This window comes from Diadema antillarum, unplaced genomic scaffold (assembly GCF_040938485.1).
Source record: "Diadema antillarum isolate AM-2024a unplaced genomic scaffold, OU_Dant_1.0 scf00000141, whole genome shotgun sequence".
Taxonomy (NCBI): Eukaryota; Metazoa; Echinodermata; class Echinoidea; order Diadematoida; family Diadematidae; genus Diadema; species Diadema antillarum.
Window position 1 is genome coordinate 2,804,615 of NW_027271030.1, and position 24,565 is coordinate 2,829,179.

At 40.0% G+C, this 24,565-nt stretch overlaps 1 protein-coding gene across 1 annotated transcript in view; it reads right to left on the reverse strand.

Moving 5' to 3' along the window:
* Positions 1 to 4,685: 4,685 nt before the first annotated feature.
* LOC139721363 (alpha-1D adrenergic receptor-like) overlaps positions 4,686 to 24,565 on the reverse strand; it is a 55,555-nt gene continuing 35,675 nt past the window's right edge. The window contains exon 2 of the mRNA XM_071632680.1: positions 4,686 to 6,453. Within this exon, the coding sequence (XP_071488781.1) occupies positions 6,036 to 6,453 (418 nt within the window). The 3' untranslated portion in view covers positions 4,686 to 6,035. The remainder of the gene's footprint in view (positions 6,454 to 24,565) is intronic.

The window sequence follows — 24,565 nt, forward strand, 5'->3', positions numbered from 1 at the left end:
CTCGTGATCATATTTTCCCTCAGCGCTGCGCGCTTCGGGAAAATATAATCCCTTGGGAAAATATAACTCCCTGGCGGTCCAAAGAATGTTATATTCCACCCCGTACCAGTCAATATCTGTATAATATATATATATATATAACATATATATACCATTGTTATGTGATACAATTCGAACGGAGAGACCCACTTTTGTGAAACTTCACTGATGTGCTATTCTCATATTTCTGCAAAGTGGAACAAACATCATACAAAATATGCACGTTTTTTGTGTTTTTTTTTCAGGTAAATTCCCCTTCAGTTTTTGACTTTTATAGCGTTGTATACTGAACCACGTGACATCTGTCTGTGCAGTGTCTCTATCTCTCCCTCTCTCTCTCTCTCCCTTTTTGCTTTCTCTCCCTTTAGTTAAAGAAACTTACACTTTATACTGAGGAAAATGAAGATGAAAGGCAATAGGGATCATTCATGTGCATGTTATGGTGTTTATTTACACACTTTATTAGACGTGACTGCAAAACTGAACCATCATTACACAAATTTAATTGTTCTGCTGTTGATTATTCAGGCAGCAAGCAAAGCAACAGCGGAACGTTTACATCGAGATCAGAGTAAACAATGACTGTTTATAGTCAAGGTTTATTCCGGGTCTTTTTCTCTAAAACAGAAGACAGACCAGTCAGTCCGCAGGACGTATGCTAATGAGCCGATCCGGCAAGATTTATTCAGCACTCTCGTTGACGATCTTTACGTTCCGAAGGTGTCTCTTGAGTGCGAGATTTGCGAGAGTTTGACAGGGCTTTAGTTTTCACAGTGCAGCGACTTTTACATGCATTCATTATGGTTAGAAGTCACGATAAGTTGTTCCCCAGACTTTGATTTTTATTTTGATACCAAATTTGCGTATAATATCGGTTCTTGTCATGACGTTATAATCAGTTGAATTTACGTAAATTTCACTTGCTTTTCACGGAAGATTTTTTAATCTAAAGTTCGTTTTTGGTTCCTGACCGGATTAAGAAACCGTTACGCTATGATATTTTTCCATTTACAATAATTTGAGTAACATGTGACGATAGCTTACATATTTTCCTTGGATTTGATATTAAATTTGTGAATATAAGGTGTATTTTTGTTGCCGAAAGCCCAAGTACAAAATTCCCTTCCGCAGCTTATTACGTATGCAAGCCTAGAGCGGGCTTGCATACGAGTTGAATAAATACGAGCCAATTATCGGGTGCTGCGGTCTGACTGAGACGACGAATGACATACATTTACCACACGACACAATCAAGCTTTCAAATGAAATGACGCAACATGCAAGGATGGCGGGATTACGAACAAGAGATATTCAAACATCACATTATTTGTTTATAATTATTTTTTCCAAGACAATGACAAGCCTCAAATTGATATGAAGTGATACCGTGTGTACAAGGTATGAGGTAACTCTCGCTTCATTACTTTTAATTCACCTGAAATCAGAGAAAGCTCATGAGGAATGTAACCACAGTTATTAAAACGGATTGTCATTGAGTTGACAATCGTGCGACTATAGAGGGCGCCATTACTATCTCATCTCCGTTGTTCTAGGCATTAAAAAATAGAAAGCACTAAAACCTGAGGGGTTGGGACTAGGTGGCGCCCGTTGCATCCTCTTCGGAAGTTTCGATTCCCTGCTGACATTTAGTACATGACATTGACCAATCCATGCAACCTATGGAAACTGTTTGCTTCGATCTTTATCTGTGTAAGCCGGGCATAAATAGATAATCGTATTCATTGGAAGTGCTTCACCCTGTGTGACATCCATTTACGTTTTAGAAAGAGGCAGCGCATTGCAAGTCCACTGAAAGGATGTGGCCAAAGTTTTTTGTGGAAGGCGATCATTTCAAAAAAAGAAGAATCCACTTTCGAGAGGCAATAAAATACAAGTTCAAGGCGTTAAGCTGTGGCAGCTGCAGTCCGTTTGGACTTTTGTGCAACACTTGTGCCGCTTTGAGCATTTTCTTTTTTTTTTAAATCTTAATAATACTGCTTCTTCATGGATCATCACCACACAAACGCTAACATTACCTATACAGTACTGCAATCGAGAGAGGTCTAACGATGCTCTTACCAATTGCTTACAGCGTATAAACAGGCCAGTTGTTCGATGAGCACTGGAATACGATATACACTTTTCTCATTAAAAAAAAAAAAAAAAACTACCGTGGTCTGGCCTAAGACATCACTACAATAACAAACACACGCACAAATAAAAAGACACGATAAGCTGCATACATATCAAGAGCTCATTCGATCGTCACTATCAAAATGATGTTGCCGTGGCTAACACTCTGCTCATAGAAACAATTTCTGCAGCATCGTGACTTAATTACTAAGCAATCTTCGCATTCATGTTACTTATTAAACTGACAAGTCACATTTCTAATTCACTCCATGTATCTAGTCATTCATTAATTCATTCATATCTCTGTTTATCTACTTACGTATTTATTTGTTCATTTATTCATTCATTTTTGAGACTCGAGTGTTGTAGCTAGTGCCACCAAATCATGCTCAAGCGGCTTGTAAGCGCAAGTCTGGGCTGATGAGACCCAATGCAATGTCACGTTGAAGGCATGGGATGCTTTGTGACACTTTGTGCAAAAAACTATCACATATAAGTTTTGCCGTCCCCATTGTCAGTGGGTCACGTGACTCGGTTCAACGCTCGTTAATCTGGGGGGCATTTCATGAAGCATTTTGTCCGACAACTTGTCGGACAAAATTTGCTTTCAGCCAATCAGAAGCAAGGATTTCAGTAGCTTTTAACATTTTGTCAGACGAAATATCTGACAAAATGCTTCATGAAATGCCCCCCTGGAAGCCCTCGTACAATCAGCAAAGAACACCATAAGACACGTAAATTCGTGGCCGGGTATAATGGAAGTACTGCGTGGGCGCGTTTCCCGTTCCACCCAACATCGGATGTCAACAGTGAATATTATCGGGGGTATACTGTAGTTCAATATTCTACCGGAGTATTTGCATCACACGATTTGAACGCTTGATTACTGAATACAATATAAGTTGTTGTGGTTGTTGTTGTTTGTTCTGTCTATCACTGTAAATCGCATCTGCACTGACATAGGCCCTACCATTATAGTTCAGTCAATAACACCATGATTTCAAAACAAAGTAACACACAATTTACAATCACTTTCATTTTGCAGCGACGAATGACAAATATCCTACGCACAAAAAAGAATTTACTTCACATCAACTTACGTCACCTTAAGTATCGTTGTGCATGTCACTTTTTCAAATTTTGCATCACTTCTACGAATATTAAAAGAAAGGAATAAAAAGACAACAGTAATGCGAATATCAAAAAATTGTACAACGCTTTATACAGACACGCGGGAGAACGAGACACGAATGCTTTGGTCCTCAAATGGAAAATAAATATAATTACTGTACCAATGCTCACGAACAAAACAGAGTTGAGAAAACCACGAACTCACTCCCATACACACCACACATGCTCACGGCGAGATTTACATGACCGTTGGAAAAGACATACGACGAATTTAGACGTTTATACGCATGGAAATTTTGGAGATTTTCCTCATGAGGAGACAAGCAAACATTGGCCTGTTTGAACGCTTAACAAAGTTCACTTTTTGATGCACGTGTATCAATTTAGGCAAGTGTATTACGTGGGCTTGAATCAATTCAATTCACATCAACTCAATTCTAATATCACTATCATTTAACTACGAGATAAACTCAATCAACTAGTGTTTCTATGGCATGTCATATCGTATGGGACTATAAAACTAGGAAGTAGAACTATGTCAGTATGTTGTGTTAATCATTAACTAATCATAACCGTCATACTTATCAGAATGCAGTTGTCATGACGAAGTTCTATCTACCACAGACCATGGAAGATACGCCAAGGAAAGAACAACAGGTAATTAATTTCGCAGTGATGACGACTGGAAGACATTTAAAAACAAAACTTATCAAGGTATAACATTAATGACATATACTATTTCAACAATTTCGATGGCTTTACAACGAGGTAGGATGGGATCATTATTCGTAAGGAAGAATATTAGTCCCCTGATCGGGAGGAGCTCAGTGTCAATTCTTTAATGGCATTTCTAAACGAGACTTGATGACAGGTGTTCTGTGTTTGAAAAATCGAATTTGTGCATACGATGGGATTATTTGCAAAGTTGAGGTGGCAAAGTCGAAGCCGGGATAAACTAAGATGTCAAATTCTAATACATTGTTTTCTTTCTTTTTAAACAAGAATGTATCATTGCACGATTATTTTTCGGGATTCTCAAAAGTAGGACCCTTCCTGATCCTTTTTAGGGATATAAACTTTAAAAACCACCAAAGGGGCTCTTCACAACGTATTGCATTCGGGACCAGGGTATACCATGCATCACATTGGTGTGGAATCAATACATGTTGGAAACACCCGGGCTTTTTTTATGTGAAATGGATGGGAGAATAGAATTGAACTGTAAAACCTTGACTTCGAAATAGGTGTCAGCTGTCAAAATTGAAACACGTTCGGTAAACATCCGCTCCAGTCTAGATCGACATTACCTCACCCCCCCCCCCCATACATACGAGTATACTAAAAGAGTGAGGCGTTCGTCGCATCAAACAGTCACACACACGTACACATACCATCGTACCCAACTCACGCGGGCACACACATTTATACATTACAAAATCCAGACCTCAAGTCGGAATACGAAACAACCAAAAAAGAGATATTTCATTACGATTCTGAAGCATGTATAAATAAAGACAATATTAAAAACACTCGAGTACAAAAAGAGAGGCAAGTTTTGTGGAAGGGAAAGTGAAGATGAATAATGGCGCTCATTTTAAAAAATGACAAAGTTGCATTAAAATCTGGCACTTTTACTATTTAGCCTTTTTACTTTCTCGTCTTAATCTTATACTAGTAGGCCCTATATGAGGAAATATAATTCGTACTCAATTGTCCGTATGTCCGCATTTTCCCGTTATCAAAACATTATTCCGGCTTGTCTGTTGTTGTTCTTGTTGTTGGTGTGGTTTTTCAGAGGTCCCAGTGGTCATAAAGAAGACTCGGAGAGTGTTTTCAAAATACACTTGTACTCTGGTGTTTTTTCTGTGAACAACAGCTCACCACTCTGCCCTCACAAGAACGCGTGAATGTGGTGCCAACAATTTCCTGTAGAGTCAAGCTCTAGAGGACCTCGGCAACCGTTTCTGCGATTTAAGTACACATTGAAAAACGTAGCGAAATTCACATCAAAGTTCACACGAATGTCTGACTCTTTAGTCCATACATCGATCCATGGGCCAATCTTTCCCTGACTGATCGAAAGGCCGACAAATTAAGAGGGTCTTTTAGGAAAGACATCGAAGTTTTCGTTCTTACGTTCTGTTATAACTTGACATTGAGTGATGGTGTAAGTCACTTTGAACGAATTCATCCGGCTGGTGCCTATTCTGGTTTGGTTTAATTTGGTCGTGTAGCCGTTGTAGTCTCTGCATGGCCGAGTCTCGGGCTAGGTCGAGGACAAACATAGCGTTAAACGCCGACCTTCATTTTGTCGATTGCTTCAATCGATGTCGGATTAGAATGATTATGTCGCTGTTCAGATTATTTCGCGCATTGTTCTCATGTTTTTCGGCTCTTCCGTATTTCACTGCTTCTACAGGAGTTGATTATTCAGTACAGCGACTGCCGACTTTGCAGTGTGCTAGGTGCATATTATTGTGGGCTTACTGCAATGCTGACGTTTTAACACCTGCACATTTTCATTGTACGTTTAATACTCGCATTCCCAGCGTCAATCATTGGTCTTTCTGGCCAGCATCCTGTCAAAGAATATTGCTTCTTGCGAGAAAGAGTAGAACACTCGATTTTTAGGACGAGATCTGCTGCTCGCAGCAATTTGGATGATTGATTTTACTGTAACTCCATCCTTTTTTTCTTTAAAAAAAAATGAAGATCAAGGGATGAAGGTGATCTCACACTGCGTAGGACGTCGATCTGCAGGTGTTGCACGGTTTCACTACCTTCTGAGACGCGCGCTTGACGAACTCCGAGGCCTCCGGAATGTCCGCGCACCGGCACGACAGAATGCAGCGGAAGACGCGCTTGAAATATGGGTGCTTGGTGGCGTAGATGATGGGGTTGATACAGGAGTTGCAGAAGACGATGGCCGCCGCGTAGGGAACGAAAGGGTCGCTATCGTCGTAGAGCAAGCAGACACTGTACGGTGTGAGACAGAGCAAGAACGCGCAGACGACGTAGAAGAGATTCTTGGTGATCTCCACCTGCCGCCGGAGCTGGCGCCCTTTCAGTGTTGTCGCCCGACTCGAGCCCACACGCTGCGGATTGTTGTTGCTTCCGTTTCCCTTCGTCGACGGGCTTTTACAGGAGTTTCTGGAAGGGGAGAACCGGAAGAAAATAAAGCGATGTTTAATACTCAAGAGAAAAAATAAACGATGCAGGCATTATATGAGTGCATGGACTAAATTGCACTAATAAAATCACTTCGCTGACCTCCCAGCGACCCAACATACACATTCCTAGGCCAACTTTATAGACCGTGTAACAAAGATCAGTCAGTGTTCGTGGAGAAATTGATATTCGTTATGCGCTCTTTATGGTATACGTATCAGTCAACACGGTGATATTAAAAGAATCGGACAAGTCCCTCTGATTTCCAATAAATCTGCGTCGTGCTCAGCAGACGAGCCAGGGTATTTCTATCATTATTATTATCATCATTGGGAAAACTGAGCCGCTTTTTCTTTATTAGAAAAAAAAAACGAGATCGCAAAATGAAAACCATGAGAGGAACAATCATGTCAGGTCGAATAACTGGACGTGATGTCATCGTGATTCGTCCACTATCTGTGTCCTCGTCAAGTCGTAGCCCCCATCTGGGAGATTTTTCATTGCCTAAACGGCCCCCAAAGCTAAAGAGCATCATGGATCGTTGAGTACATACTGCCTTCCGCATTTCATCACCATTAAATATCAATGAACCCCGAGGCAAAATAATGCCGTACGTTGCAGAGGGAGGAAGGGGGATGCTGCTATTTTGGTGAGGCGCGAAAGAAATGCAGAGTTTGTTCGCAAAAGCGATAAGTCCATATTTGCCAAATGGAGATATTTGCGATTAAAGGTCAAGAAAAATAAAGAGAATGATAAGAAAATGTTTGCTTCTTTTGACCATAACTTCAAAAATATACCTTTTAGTGACCAATATATCATTTATAAGGTATTATTTTGTACTTTATGACAGAGACCGTACTTCAAAATCTTCAAAAATGGACTTATCGGTTTTTGCGAACAAATTCTCTTCAAATAGAAATGGGAAAGTATGGAACAAACACAAGCAAACAAGCAACCCAAATCGGCAAGGTGAAAATAAGCACTGAATGACCGGAAAGATAACCGAGAGCTTTATTACAGCATTTCGATATTTCTTCTTATATAATGCCTTAGCGTTAATATCCACTACACAGCAGGTAAGAAGGTTGCGAAGTTCAAGAAGGGCATTTGCTGAAATGAATTATCTCGGGGCTGAATGTTGACATATTATTATTGTCGCGCGAGGCTGTCTAATTGAATCAAAGATAAGTGAGCACAGAACGCACGCGACGTATTATGTCATCCTTCACAAAGCATCTAGCGCTAAAGCAGAAGGAATAGCGCAATTATCACTTCGAAGGAACACTTGAGATAAGTTGGAGGCGATAACGCGGCAGTGTGACCTATTTTGGGGGCTGCTTCCGGCAATGTTTGACCCTTGGTGTTTCAGCAAAGCTCTTCAGCTCGGAAGTCATTTTACTTTGGCGTCAAATAGTGATTTGAAAGCTCCTCATCCGCCCCTTCCTTTCCATATGGAAGTTGCAAGAGGATGCCTACAAAATGCAAAGAGAAATTAGTATTAAGTAACCTTGAACCAGCATTTGAGAATATTGTTTGTTTCCCCTTCCCCCCCCCCCCCTCCCCAATTGGCCTCCCGCTCCGTTGCATCAAAACTACGGTTATGGTACATTTACTGTTACCACAGAGCTACAACGCGTTATAGCTCCATGATACTACATTATATCTGTATCTACATAACACCGTTATCTACCGATGCCGGCCATATTTACGGTAGAATAGATGGCATCTTATGGCTTCTTGGCATCACACAACCAACGGCTGACTCTCTATCACGCACTATGAATGATTAACTTCAAACGCTCACCACTTGGCACGAGATATGAAAAAAAAAATTATGAAAAAAAAATGGTTTGATTACAGATGTACAAATCCTTAAGCAGGTTGCCAAGTTGTCACCTTCAGGAAAATCACAGACCTGTGTACAGACCCCTTTCCCTGTCTCTCAAAACAAGAGAAAAAAATGTGTCTTTCGGTGGCAGCATTACTGAAAAGAACTTCAAACTGGATTTCCTCCTTTCAAGGATAAAATAATCAGTACTCACATAATAATAATACGCTAAAATACTGTACATCGAAACTAGGGGCACAGCCAACTCGATTTCCAGAACGCTATTTGAGCTCTACGGTTATGAAAGACATTATTAATTGTCAACAAAATGTTTTGTTACTTGCCAAAAGTACAAGGACGGACACACATTGACGGCAAGATGTGGTAGCCTGGTCATTTTGGTACAATCACGACAACACGTACGTGATGTTTAAATTTCACTCAATGCATTACCAAACGCGGATGTAGACATCTGTGGAATATCACGATATCTTGGAAAAGTAGGGGGAACTCTCGAACCACGTCCCAAGTGAAATCGGGTTACGCCACTATATTATTAACACACCAATGTTTCATAATCACAAAAAGAGCGCATTCAATTTTAATACGCACATTTTCTTTCTTTTTTTATAGTGGCGTAGGCTTACAGCGAGAAGCCCCAAGGAGGGGAAAAATGTCGTCGAGTTTACTATAGAAATGGATCATCTCAAGCAAACAACCATTTACATTGGTAAACGACTGGAGGTAAGGCAATGACTAGCGCACGTCGGGGACAGTGAGATGAGCTTAAGCATTTATCTTGTCACATTGTATCGTCAGTCGCATTGTGACGTTGATAATGCGACAAGTCTCACTCAAAGTCGCTCCTGCGGTGTGCCTTCTGGATGTCAAGTTAGTCGCATTACAAGCTAAAGAACCAGAAGGGATCATGAACGAGACAGAGCACAGCCATACACAGACAGGGGAGCAAGACTAGCACCATATTCGCAACAAAGCCGGTGTTGTTCGAGGACTGTTAACACTTAGCCCCTGCGAGGGAAAAGGTTCGAGTTCAGCATAACTTTTTATTCTCCACAACCCCCCCCCCCCAAAAAAAAACAACAACAACAACAAACAAACAAACAAACAACAACAACAACAACAACAACACACACACACACACACACACACGCACGTACATCAGGAGCAATGCACATCATTTCATGTGCACGGTGTTCAATGCTGTTGGCAGACGGTAACTTCGGCATTATACTGGGCGCAATCAGCCATTTACCAATATCCCTGGCAATACACGCCTCCGTAATTTTCGCAATTATTCAGGAGACACACCTTAAAATCACTTCATAAAGGACAAAGAGTTTGGAGCTTGAATAATGAAGTAAAAACAACTGAGACACAGCGGAGAGAAACATTAATAAAGATGAAAGTGACAGGGGAACACAAATATGGAAGAGCGACAGATTGCATTTGAAAAAAAAAACAACAACAATGTGATGAAACTGGAACTAAAAAGCTAACGGCTGTGGGAGGAGCGTATCCATGATAAATCCTCTTTTCGTTGGTATAGTAACCGAAAAAAAAACCCAGACATCTGGAGGAGAGATGAGAAATAAGTGGACATTGTGGATGAAGCGAAAGACAGAGCAGGCGAAACACAAAAGTGATCTGTAAAATAGAACCATACAAAGGGCAGTGAAAGAGAAAGGGAGAGAGAGAGGGAGAGAAGGAGGAGTGAGAAATATATGAGCAAGGAGGTATACCTCCTTGGTATGAGACACTCATGTCCTTCTGACTATACAAGTATTATGACGTGTCTCATCGGATGTGCAAGTGTTGTATATCGTATTCAGGAAGGACTGACTGATAATCCCACGGTACAGTTTCAGCTATTTTCAGCAGTCAAGATTACGGCGATGTCAAGGGCTCCAATCAGGCATGTGGTCTAAATACATTGTGCAATCGCCTCTGAAGCTGAGGTGTTCAGGTTCACATCCTATATATGATAAATTACGCACTGAACATAACAATATAACGAAAATATAAAGAAAATTCCACAAAAAAAAACACTTTTCTAGCATAATGAAAGATCACTTGAATAACCGCTTTCAGAAAGCAGGGGGAATAATTGCCACCCTTAACATTTCTCTCAGTATCAAGTTGATGGAATGTGTAATTTTCATGAAAAATTTTTTTTGGAATTCCCTTTATATTTTCTTTATACACATACGTCATAATCTCTAGTAGTCTCCTCATCCAGTGGTTTCAACAAAAAAGCTTTAAAATTCATAACTTTGTCCGACTTTCCTCAAACTTTCACATATGTTCTCCTAGTCCTAATGTTACGGCTTTCCCTCAATCCACATTTCTCTTTGGGTTTGGGTTTCCTTTAATACTTCAAATCCGAATTCCCCATCTAAACCAAAACCAAATCATCCCTTTCACGTACTTTTACCTCAAGACATGTGCTGTATGTGCATGTTCCAGATGTCGGGTCTCCTATAGGGCTTTTTACACTTGTGTTTCTTTACCCCAGACTTTCTCTGACCCAGGACTATCTTTAGTCCCGTACCAATTTTTTCAGCTTTCTACACTCGCCAATTAGTCCCGTACTATCTCTTGTCCGGGGCTAAGGAGAAAACTGACCTTTTTACACTCGTATTTGTTAGCCCCGGACTTTCCAAACCACATGAATATTCATAATTACGCTGTGTACTGTACACGTACACCCACGCACCGGCAGCACTTGATGACCTCGTTTCTGATTGGTCAGTGAGGGTCGGACTTCGTCTCCGTCGCTTAGCCCAGGATTATTTTTTCGTTCTGTTTACACTCACTTCGTTGGCACCGTAATTGCGGTGCTAGCACCGCAATTGCGGTGCTAACCCCTGCTATTTTGCAGGGCCAGATAGTACCGTACTATCGGTGGGGCTAGCCCACTTTGGCAAAAACGAGTGTAAACAGAAAGTGGGCTAAGGATAGTCCCGTACCAACGGTGGGGCTAAGGCCCCCCCTTAGCCCCACCGTTGGTCCGGGGCTAAGCAAAATTTTACAAGTGTAAAAAGCCCTTATGTCATTCAAGAACAGACTGAGAACATTAACCAGGTGTACTTTTTTCTGGCAGTTTTCCAACACCTTCGATGACCTTTGGTCACTTTTACCTGGACACGAAAGAAACAGGATCTACCTATTCGCGTGACCTTCAATCTTATAATGATTAATTAAGTTATTCAGAACATGCAATACCGCACGTATATGGTACTTGGAACAGCGAATGATACTTGTTTCGACAACTTGGCACTGATTGACTCTCGAATAGTGAAATAGAATGATTGAGTACTTGGAAAGTGGCAACATTGATGGCTCCAACATGGGTTTGATCCTTGTGGTCATGCAACTGCAGGGGAACGATAATGCTGTCTGTTCTTTGCGTGTTCAGTTTTAGTTTCACGCCACTCGAGATGAAAATCAACACATGATAATAGCCTAACTCGGAAACAAACGATCAGCAACAAGTTACAGGTCATCCAAGCTATCTTTTTCTCAGTTCGCAGACACGTTCAGGCTGGACCTGCAGCAGTAATTGCACTACTGTAAACCAGGGAGGTGGGGCAACCAAGCTCCCTGACAGTACTTTTCAAACAGGAAGCCGTTACCCGTAGAAAAAATATCGCAGATATTAATCTCACCATGGAGTTACCGTAATTCTACTTCCAAGGTCCTCAAAGAAAGGTGCTACATAAGCGCTTGCCCGATTGCCCGAGGCAGGTGAAAATCAAGTCAAGCAAGTGTTTAGGGACAATAAGAAAAAAATGATTGCCTGAAGTGGGCAAGCTGAAGCAAAAGGTTATTTCACCCCTCCCCCCCCCCAGCCCACAATGTCAACCATACAAAAGCCAAAACATAACGATTGTTTAGTGATGCAATACACTTTCATTTCATTTTAGCAACTTTCCAACACTTACACGAAGAAGTTCCTAATGCAATGCAACACAAACACTTGATCGAAACAGGGCACCTCCCTGAATGAACCAAGTTTTTTACTTCGTTCAATGTGTTTAAGCGTGGGAATGAGCGTGTGCTGTTTACAAGTGATTTTCTAAATTAATTTCTTATATTTTTGCACTTTCTTTTCAGGCAAGCGTTAAAAGAAAGAAAATTTTATGTAGCACCCTGCAGTATCATAATATAAGCATGGCAAATGACAGAAAATATATCTGATAGTTTGCTGTGTCCAGGTCTGTGTTTCCGATTTTCCTCTCTACGCTGAAAGTCAAGGGCATATAATCCATGGGAAAATATACAGATGCGGTTGATAAGATAATATAGGCGATTATTCTCAGAATGTGTTAGGGCAATTGAAGCCTTGGTTCGTTAAAAATAACGCTGTTAATGAGGTGGTTATGCCATGGTTATGGAGAAGTTACAAACTCACAGCAATAAACTTATCTCCATACATACCAACTTATACCTGTACACAGCTGTAGTTGCTTTGGTCGCGTCCCAATGTCTATAGCCCTTTTCACACTTGTGTTTCTTAACCCCCTTACTTTCTCTGACCCAGGACTATCGTTAGTCCCGTACCAATTTTTTCAGCTTTTTACACTCGCCAATAAATCCCGTACTAAGCTCTTGTCCTGGGCTAAGGAGAAAACTGACCATTTCTTAGCCCCGTACTTTCCAAACCACATGAATATTCACGATTACGCTGTGCACTGTACAAGTACACGCACGAAACGAAAGCACTTGATTACCTCGTTTCTGATTGGTCAGTGGGGGGTCGGACTTCGTCTCCGTCGCTTAGCCCCGGATTATTTTTTCGTTCTGTTTACACTCGCTTGCTTGGCACCGCAATTGCGATGCTAACCCTGCTATTTTGCAGGGCCAGATAGTACGGGATTGTCGGTGGGGCTAGGCCACTTTCGCAAAACAAGTGTAAACAGAAAGTGGGCTAGGGAAAGTCCGGTACCAATGGTGGGGCTAAGCCCCCCCCCCCCCCTCCCCCCCCCCCCCCTTAGCCCCAACGTTGGTACGGGACTAAGCAAAAATTTGCAAGTGTTAAAAGCTCTTATGACTATAACACTATTTCGCCCTCCCCTTCAAATTACTCTATGTGCAGATCATGTGTCACGTTTGTCCTTGCCCAAAGATAATTCCATTTCATAAAAATGTTTCCTTTTAACACAAACAAAAAGTTCAAATTGACAGCCAAGGTTTACATTTCGCACGTAAGAATATGCAAATGTTATATTTATCTTATTGTATTTCATACTTTTGTTTGAAATGAAATAAAATGAAATGAAATGAGAAGGTTCGAGTCTCGGCTAGCATCGTTTACTATACGTCAAAACCTACCTATGAGCCCTGTGGTAATCAGAAAATTACTCATTTGATTATGTTATTTTAAGTCATAAAACAGTTCTGAGAAGATAACAAGTACGAGGCAACAAGATTACTACCCCCCCCCCCCCCCCGTGATTTAGAAAAAAAAAAGTCACACACTTACACACACTTACCCCATTTTAAATCGATAACATGTGGGTAATAAGACACAAATTATTATATATTCACAACACACAAAAAGTCGTTGTTGATGTATCCGGTCTCTTTAATTTCAATTAGTAATATCTGATACGGCCGCTCTATCTTAATATGGAGGAAAATCTGAAATAAAGAGAGAGAAAAAAAAAAGAGGAAATTTCTTATTTTATGTACAGTTCGCCTCCGACAGACTGAAAATCGTAAATCAACATGTCTTGAACAAATAGAACATGAATGGAAAAAGAAAAATATCCCAAATGGATGCCATTTTTTTTCTTCTTAAAGAATACGCTTTTTATACAAAGCATCGGGAAGGAGTCTTTCACAACAAAAATGAAAGGAAGAAAAGAACGGAACTGTGCCGCAATCAGGATAATATGGACGCAACATATTAATTGCCATTGATCAATATTTGATCATAATATTTTTATCATTGCTCGCGGTGTGACGTACAAGCCCCACTACAGACCCGTTCATGGAACAGTGAGTTTACTCTGAGAGAAATTGGAATATTAGCGCCCACTGCCCGACTGATCGTGGGAATTTTGACGACAACTGAGTCGTAAATTTGTGCTGAAAAGGACGGCATAAATTACTAACATTTCTGCAAACATGGCACAGACAATAAGTGCCAAAAGCAAGACTAAACACACACACACACACATACACACACACATACCGACAAAAAATTGGGAAGATGGAGAAGACAGCATATCATTGAAGGGGTTATTTTGAGTAATTCATTCTTCTTCTTTTTTGCGGCGATTTAAAAAAAAACCAAAAACATGTATCGTCGGTTCAGAGAAAATTTAATAATCATCATTATCCAATTTTGAGATATTTCTCGAAAGTTCACTTGGGTCTTAGGTTACTAGGTCAGCCTCACTAGTCATTAGTCTTCCCATAGACAGGGAAACGCTAATCCATATTCAATTAAATAAACAGAATGACAGCGGTTTCATCTTAAGTCGGACATAAGATCTAGAAGTTATGGCAGTTTCCCACGTCATCACGCAACAGCGAAACTGGTTACAACCATTTACAACCGCGTGTGCAATTTAAGATGCCGTAATGATGATATCAACGTTGACAGGGGAAAAAGAAAATGTGTTTCGTCCTAAGATTCTGCAAACATTTCCTTCCCTCTCATTATTTCACCATAATCACTCCGTCGACCTTTAAAGCGATTGCTACAAATCAATTCTTTACCGTTCAAATTGTTTCATGAACAAGAATAAAATCCTAAAGACCTTACAATTAGCATTTTATAAATACGAATGTATAGTTTTGACTGATGCCCTATAAGTTCAAGAAAATAACATGCGAAAAACGTTGATAATCTGTAAATATTTTACTCCATCCATCGTGTTAGATTTCACTGATCCGTTGGTTTCATTTTTACACTTTTGATGAAAGCCAATTTAACGTGTAGTGGAGTAACAGATTTCGCTGGAATATCATGTTTGGTATACATCTTGGTCCCGTTGCATAAAACTTTTTTAGCAACCTTAAAAAATTCAGGTTGGGATTTGCCCAACCTGAATTTTTTAAGGTTGCTAACCTAAGAATGTAAAATCCGTTGCATAAAAACTCTGGTTGAGAGCCTCCAACCGGAATTTTGTGATTTCAACCGGAAAAAAGTCCGGTTGGAGTTTTATGCAACAGGCCCCTGGAGGTGAAAGACCCCGTTCTGTGCCAATGGGTCAAAATGTCCATAGATTTTACTAAAATACCTATACATGCACAAGAAATCGATGTGGCACGCTACGGAGAATTGCTAACGTTTGACAGATCTCGAAGTGAAAGGTTGCTGCAGGTCACTGTTACAATTTGGTCAGACTCTCTACATATCCGGAGGTTTTGCGGAGTCTAAAGGACTTGCAAGGAGATGCAATGCAGCTTCTTACCTCACGTAATTGTTTTTTGTGTGTTTTTTACTTCTCGAAAGGGGGCTTAGTCTTGGCTCTTGTTGATGAACCTCGTCACGGTGCTTTGTTTTTTCGTCATGATGAACTTCAAGGCCCCTTGGCTCATCTCGAGGTGTTACCTTCTTGCAGCACGTACCTGTGTCTGAGGGTTGGTCCGGTCCGCCCACAACGCGGCATCGCCTTCAATAATTCGCATCGGCGAATCCGGATTCGGTCTGCTTTCGTAGCGTGTGAAAACCGCGAAAAGCAAATACGAAACCTCCCTGTTTGCTCCCCGACACGCGGGGATGAGCATGCTCCCGTCATTAATTATCATCTGGGTTTAGCATGGCTAACCTTGCACGTTCACACTTACACCATTCCTCTCCCCCCCCCCCCCCCCCGCCATTCCAATAAAATCCATTTATCTTTATCTCTCACTGTGTCTCTCTGTTCTTCTTTTCTTTCCATCCACTACGCACTACTATGAATCTATGAATCCACCTGTCTAATCTACTCTTCGATCTATCTTTCTGTCTATCCATCAATCCATCTTTCCATCTTTAGCAGTCATCTCCGTCTTTCACCTTTTCTATCCCGTCGTCTCTTTTTTCTTCCATGTTGGTGTATAATAATGATATGTACGGAGTCGATGTATCCAATATATGTCTATCTGCCTACTCTTCAGTTCAACCTATTTATCGAATATTCCCAATGACAGGTAATTTCATAGACTAATACGAAGTACATGATTTTGTATTTAATCTGGCTTCATCAAAAACAGGTACTGTCAATTTAAAGCTCTCATCAAAAAGGCAACAACAACAACGACAACAACAATTGAGTATATGAATATAAGAACGACCCAAGTCCATGGATGACCATTTCAAGTAAACTTAAAAAAACTTCATATTTTTTTTATTTGTCCAAAAATATTCTATTTAACTGTGATGGGAAAGCAACATTGTATATACAATTTAGAACATATATTATTATGACAATTAACATTTACATTAATTGTGGAGAGGCCATTTTGTGTGATGGACTTGGGTCGTTCTTTGATTCATATGGACTTGGGTCGTTCTTTGATTCATACACATGATATTCTGCTATAGAGATGAGAGAAGGACGAGAGAGGGCGCTATAATATGAATGTAAGAACGACCCAAGTCCTTCATGTTTACATTCATATAAGATTTAATTCATTTATTTCAGGCACTTCCGGGGGTAATTAGGATTTATCATTTATACACAACATGAGTCCATGCATAAGCTACAATTTCCCATGTCAAACTAAATTTGGCCAAAAATTGGACTTGGGTCGTTCTAATATTCATATACTCAATTAAATGCTGGTTTCTGATTAGCTGTTAATTACGAAAGTTACATTTGAAATATAATGCGCTAATTCTATTTTCAATTTGCTCGACGTACACTATCGACACACGTTTATATCAGTCCGACATAACCAGTTTTCTTTTTTTGTTTGGCTGGTGGTTTTTTTTTTTTTTCGAATTGTGCAAGTCCGGCTTATAGGAGAGTTTGAATGTAGTAGAGAAGAAAGAATAAATCGCGTAATTCACATCAGAGTTTTGTCAAGATTTAGGAAAGGTCTGCATTGGTGACATTTCTTCTTTTTTTTCATGAGGAAAGGACTTAAATTTGACAAACAGTTAACCAAAATCACGGCTTTCAAACTATTTCAGATAAAGGGATTACATCATATCGCTCCATTTGATTTGCATGTGTGATCGCGACTGATACCATTTTTTGTAACTATGTATTGTGCAACCTATTCAGTATTCTCCAAACATTCTATCCGTTTGGCGGAATTTACCTTTTTAGTCTAATTTCATTTCACGTCGCTTTATAAACATCAACAGAGAAGTTTTTCGAGTTAAGCATTTACCGAAGGAAATCTTTTTTTGGTTGTTTGTTGTCCGTTATAGATTGTCACTTATTTGTTGTTCTTGTTGACTTTTTGCATGAAGATATTTTAATCAAATTTTCCAACGCAATCTGGGATTGAGATTTTATTTCTTTCTCGCTCCTCTTTTTGATGACGAGAGTTGTTTTAAGTTGAGTCAAGAAGGACAACGATTTGTGTCTAGATTAAACTCAAAGACATTGTGCGAACCGAACTGGACTCATTTGTTGCTCCAATTTCACTTATCTAATTTGTTCTCTGAATTTCAAGACTGCATTGACCCTCCATCACAATTCAAACAAGAATGTCATGTAAAAAAAGAAAAAATTGCCATAATAACCTCTTATTACATCATGAATCCGATACGTTTCATAAACGCTGCCGATTACGGCGAATAGTTATACGTCACTGCTAAAATAGCTCTTCATTTCCTGCAAATTGGTGGCCAAAGGTTAAAAAAATAACAAGATTGTTATTGTGACGCATTGGCTTAGAATAACAGAAACCTGGACTTTATTTTAACGTTTTCTTCCTTATTTGACGCGTTTACTGCATTATGGTATATATATTTGGACAATTAGAGACTATTTGGGTAGCAGTTCATTGTTACGTGTGGTTTTGCTGTGTTCCAATTCACAATGCAGTTGATATGTCAGTGGGTAACTAAAGTATCTCTATGAAAATTCGAGACTCAGTTTACAACAAGCTCAACAAGCGAACTTACAAGCTCATATTTCTTACTTCTTCTTTTTTCATAATTGCCGGTCTTCCACAAGTTTATAATGAAACACATTGATTTGTGGGAAACTATTGTTTTCACCTGTAGGCCTACCCTGTTTACTACTGTATCAAACTTTTCTCAAATCGCATTTTATAGCCCACAAGCGTGGCGAAATTAAAATGGGCATTGTACTCCTTCGTTCCAGTCTATGAAATCAAACGGCCGCGCGCGCGCGCACACACACACACACACACACACACGCACACACATTTTAAACACGCTCATGTACATATAAATATTCATCGCATGATCCCTAGCACATGCCTACCCAGTACTCAAAATGGCAGCATACTCAAATGATGGAAGAACTTTGATTCATTTCACAAAACTCGTGAGAGAGATTCAACTAAAGAGCAGGTCTTCGGCTGGTTTTAATTCTCGACAAACATTAAAACCTCGTTACTTGTACCAAATCCTTTGTCCACAATCACTGTCCAGTCTGACCCAGGTTGTTACACATTCACTTTCATTTATCAAGTGAGGTCTTGGAATTCCCGGGGTAATGATATTTACAGAGCTCTGTGGTTTAGTATTATAGTAGCAAGCAAAAGGCTACCCTGGGCAAAGACGGTAATTGCTGGTTCACGGAACTGTATAGAGTTTTCAGAGTTATTTACTTTGATCTTAATATCGAGCGTTGCTTTACGACGTAATATTTACCCTCATTGACGCCTCGTCAACTACAACGATTTGTTCACAATTAGGACTTTAGTCAGATGACAATAGCATATGATAAGAAAATAACAATGATAATGATGATGATAATGATAATAATGTGATCATGATAATGACAACTTTGAACCCTTAGGGGGCATTTCTTTTCAAGAGCTTTGCGCCATCTGAACGACCATTGCCCATCTGGGTCGAGAAGGACATAAATTAGAGCTAGCAACTTCTCTAATGGTGTTTTTGTTTTTGTTTTGTTTTGTTTTTGTTATTGTTTTTTGGTTTGTACAACTTGCCTGAGACTCGACTCCACGGTCTCCTTCCTAAGAGCCCTCATAAACCTACTTCACTCTACCACTTATCATCATTATTTACATTATCACTCATTGCATTAATGATCCAGACGGAATAACAAGATGATCAATATGAAATGTACAGCAGTCAAATCGATTCGCAAGAGTGAATGTAACAAAAACAATTCTCATGAGAGAAAAAAAATAAACTCAGCGAAGAAAGAAGTATTTCAAAAATTCCTGCTATTTACAACAATACGATATATGTAAACAGAACTGAAGCGTGGACTTGTCAATCATTCCGACAATACACGATGTGGGTGTGTGGTGAGATCAATAACCTTCAAAATTGGCACCGAATCATTTTCGACACTTGCCTTAGTTTATTGGCAACAAGACGCACGAACAATAATGAAATGTTAGTCTTGACTATTCAAGATAAAGTACTGCAATATGCCAGCCTTCCAGTACTTAGTAGTTTCGCGTCCAGTCCAGAGTATAAAGGCATATAGAGGAACAAAACGAAAAGTAAAACTGTCAACAATTTCTTCTCATTGATTTGGTTAATAATCGAGAGTAGTGAAATGCATTGAACACATTGAAGAACAATGCACCATTCAACTTTCTCCAGGTATCAATTGTAGTCGTAGGTCGATGTCCTTCATTTATTACTATCATTTTTTTAATATCTTTTTTTTCCAAGATTTCACGACGACATTTAATAGGCATTGCAAACCCTTGTGAATTTGAGCTTTGAATCTTAAGCTGAACGAAATCTTAAGCTGAAGTGAACGTACTCGTAATATACATAGACATACAAGTAGATGAAAGAAAACAACGTATTACTATACGTGTAATCATGTACATAATTATTTCGAGGTAGGCCTGTAAAGTAGAGGAGACCATGAAGACCGTCATCAATATAAAAGCAGTGCGCTTGACTGGGATCACGGCCTCGCAGTATATCCAGAGTGTATATATAAGGAAATTCGAAATTCTAATTGCATCTGTAGCAGCAACGGCAGGGGAAAAAAATATCTATTCAGCTTTTACTTATTAACCTCAATGTTAATGGAGGATCATAATGAGACATGAAATAACACTGCACAGTCTGTAAGTTTCGACAGCAAGTACTCTCACTAATAACTCTATAAAATTAAAAAAAGAAAAGGATGAAGCAATGGCTGTATACTTTTTGTCCCACTAACAACAACAAATGAAATTAAATCTAAACCACATCAAAACTTTGCATGATAAATCACAAAAACAAATTAATCAAACAAACAAAGAAACCAAAACCTGGTCGCTACTATAGGATGCACCTGGACTGCACTTCAGAAAAAGTTGTCAATATAGCAATTCTGGCTGCAATGACCATTTGTCATTGTAATGACACGAATCCAGCTTCCTGACTGGCTGTCGCTACAAAAGAATAGAGAAAACAATATTCACATCTTTTATGAAATGGGACCCAGAAGTACCACTATTGATCGTTTTAAGTTTCGCCATGGTTCTCAAACAGTTGCTGTCATGTTCGCAAACAGTTGCAATCAAGTTCGCAAGCAGTTTTCATTGTCGCAAACAGTTTTTCTTGTCACAACTTTTCACACTTTTCTTGTCGCAACTTGTCGCTATTTATTATAGGCCACACATTTTTGAAGATGTTCAAGAATGTTCTATGAAATCCATACGCGAATATATGATTGCAGTTGTTTACAAATTGAATGGCAACTGTTCGTGAACCCTGACGAGACCAAAAATTCGGTAAAAAATTGCTAGGTTTGCAAACATTCGCAGCTCAGAGGAATATACGCCCTTAAGTGTATAATCCAGACGCAGTTTGACGTGTAGTCATCGTAAGCAATCGTATACTGATGAGACTATGTCACTATAGTGCGATCACTAGTTTAGACTCCCCTCCCATTGATCGGTATGATCGATAATGAGCGCTAACCGACAATCGCGCTCGTCATTATCGTCAGAACAGGTGATGTGAGAGAGTCGTAATAAGGAAGAGCGCGCGCCGAAGAGGTCGAGCAGCTAGAGAAGAAAAGGAAAAAGGTAACAACAACCAACAATCAGAAATAACGGTGTTGGACAGATGTGACGAGAAGTAATTAAGAGCCGGGATCGTTAGGAGGAAGAGGGTCCGAAGACATTTTGGTTCGTCAAAATGTCCATGCAATGTAGTAGATTGAGAAGGAACATCCCGCAATGCATTTCGTCATGTTTATGTTGGCAGTTACTGTAGTTGGTGTCATTTCAATTGCTAAGGGAAAGTCGACGCTAAAGTCTCCTGAAATGTCTTCAGTTGGCCAGGCAGCACAGCGATGGTGTGAGTCTGATAATGTGAGGCACAAGGCATTGCTAAAGGATGGAATCCTTCCTTTCGTCCCCCTGTTCTCACCCCTTCTTCTCCTCCGGACGCAAACTCATATCCTGCCAGGTTTTTTTTTTTTTCGTACCCTTTCGCAGATGACAGAGGAATGTATACCAAATGACGCAGTTGCTGGTAATTTGGAGAACTTTTCATAGTCATTTATACTAAGGAGAGCACTCTCAGAAGAAAGAAAAGGATTTCACACGACTGGAGAGAAATAATACAAAGGAAGTGTAAAAGTGTTAATTTGAATTCGTAAAGCACCGTTAATATGAGCCCCTTCCTGTTCAACAGATCCATGCATTCCCACTAAATTTCAGCCAAACGAAAAACAAAACTTTCGCGATTTTTTTTTCTTATTTTCCCCTGGCGTTGCATTACTGTATTACTTAACTATTGTCACATACCAGAAGAACGGTCGACAAAGGGCAATGTGTTTCCGCCGTTTAATTGAGTGACGTAATTCAATTAAACTAATCTGGACGTTGATGTGTCTTTTTGAGTGGCAGGCAGAGATAGTTGAGCATCTTCCGGTATCACCAGAATAATTATTAGAACGCGCGGAGAGAGGCAGTGCGCACTCAATTCAGAAGAGATTTTGGCGCGAATGGAAGCAGAGGCCTGTAGTTTGGAATTATGGTGTATTGAAACTCTGATGACCCCCGCCCCCCCCCCCCCCAGGAACAAAAACAACAACAACAAACAAACAAACAAACAAACGCTGCTCTCACGCTTTCCTCATGCATTGTCAATATATTTCATTCATGCAATTTTGCCTGTCACAATCTCCTTCGGTATTTAAAACAAATAATTCATGTCTTTTCATAAAGTTGCGTTTTCATTGTTCGTGTAATTATCATACAGAGTATAGTGTGTGTGGTTGTGTGTATAATGTGTATATAGTTTGTGTTTGAGTATTAGCTGATTATGAGTATTTGTGTGACTATGTACGTGTACAAAAAAAAAAAATCCACAATGGCCTCTTCTTTCAATCCCTCTTCAGTGCAATTTACCCAATAATACCTAACAAAACGATAACTATATAGCCGCATAACGTTTGACAAACTCCCTAATTCTCATTAGTTTACTGCCGCCGACATATTCATTATGGCGACGTCTCATGTAGGAGATACTTCTTTCTGCGCTCGAAAATCTCATTTTTAAATGAAAGCACGAGATTATTTAACAGAGGGTGAAGATATGAGTACGAAAGGCAGACAAATTGAAGAAAACTCATACCTCAATTTCATTTTTTTTTCTTTTACGTGAAATGTTATTGTTACTGAGAATACACGCATAAAGCGGGGGGTAGAAATAAAAGATAAACAGGAAGTAGACAGATTTGCCAATTTCAGAAAGTGCACAAGTAAAAAAAAAGTACAAGATAATAATAATGATAACAACATAAGGAGATTCGACGACGGAAGTGACAGTTTGAGGGAAGGACAACATTGACAGTGGCATCTTGGATTGATTACACGGAAATCAAAGATCATGGTCATCTACGATTCCACAGACTGGACCGGATTTAATTCATTCACATGTATTCGCTGTTCTACACAGTGTCCTTATTTATATCACAGACTCAATGAAAAGGGACGAACAGAGAAAAATATGGGGTACCAGCCTTTTTTCGTGAGCGGAGAGTCCGCTGAAGCGACATGAACTTGTAAACATTTTTTATAGTTCCTCAGCGTGTGTTTGGACAGTGGCGATGTAGGGGGTAACGAATATACCATGATCACGAGGACGCGCATTTCATAATGTGTGGGAAGGTATAGTACACGTTAAAAAGGTCATTTATATCCACAGCAAAGTATTGGTCTATTTAATTGAGCGCCTTTCAATATTTGTTGGCAAAAACCTCACAGAAGTGAGCTCACTCATGCTAGCAGGCAAGAAATCGTTGTGGCTATAGGCGAAATATTTATGGACATATAGAAACCCAATCAACGTCCGTTATTTCTCATAGCGAAACCCAGTATTCAGTTTCATCAATGGTTTCCCACGTGTTCTCCAATGTCTATTGCTCTATCGCAATGTCATAGGGTTTGCAGCACATGTGGAAAACAAGGTTGTCATTTAATAAATTCTGTATACGAGTACAGCGTGCGGCTGATGGTCAGAGCAGGCCCACCTCCCTGTGATGGTCAGAGCAGGGAGGTGGAAAACTCTCACACCTCCCTGGTCAGAGCAAGAAGGTACCAGGGGGAACCCACCTCCCTGAAGGTACTATACGAGAACTCGCCTACTGCTACAGAGTACCTCCTAATTGGTCAGAGCAAGAAAGGATTGACGGGGAAAGACCTCATCTCCATGGATACAGAGAGATTGCAGAGGGGACAACATCCATCACCACACTTGGGCAGGGTATGTGACATGCGATATGAATAATTCATGAACTTCCGTCACACAAAAAGGTTCACATTTCAAGGTAACCTTTTTCAAAGTGCTACCGGATGAACGAACAACAAACACTGCCGTATATACCCTCGTTTTATCATCGCATCCGTATACGTACATACACAAACGGGTATCAATGTTAGATCCTTCCTTCAACAAGTAGGCCTATAATACAGCAAATCATAATTATGTGAACAAAAATAAAACGACAATGGTAGAGTGCACCGGAAGAATTACTACCCAATTTTGCTGAGTTTCCGGGGTAACTCTGATGCAGAACGAGGGAGGTGTGAACCGACTCTCAAATCCGCGGGAGGAGATATCCTCGGTGGTACCAAGGAGGTACTAGGCAAGCCTAGTACCTCCTTGGT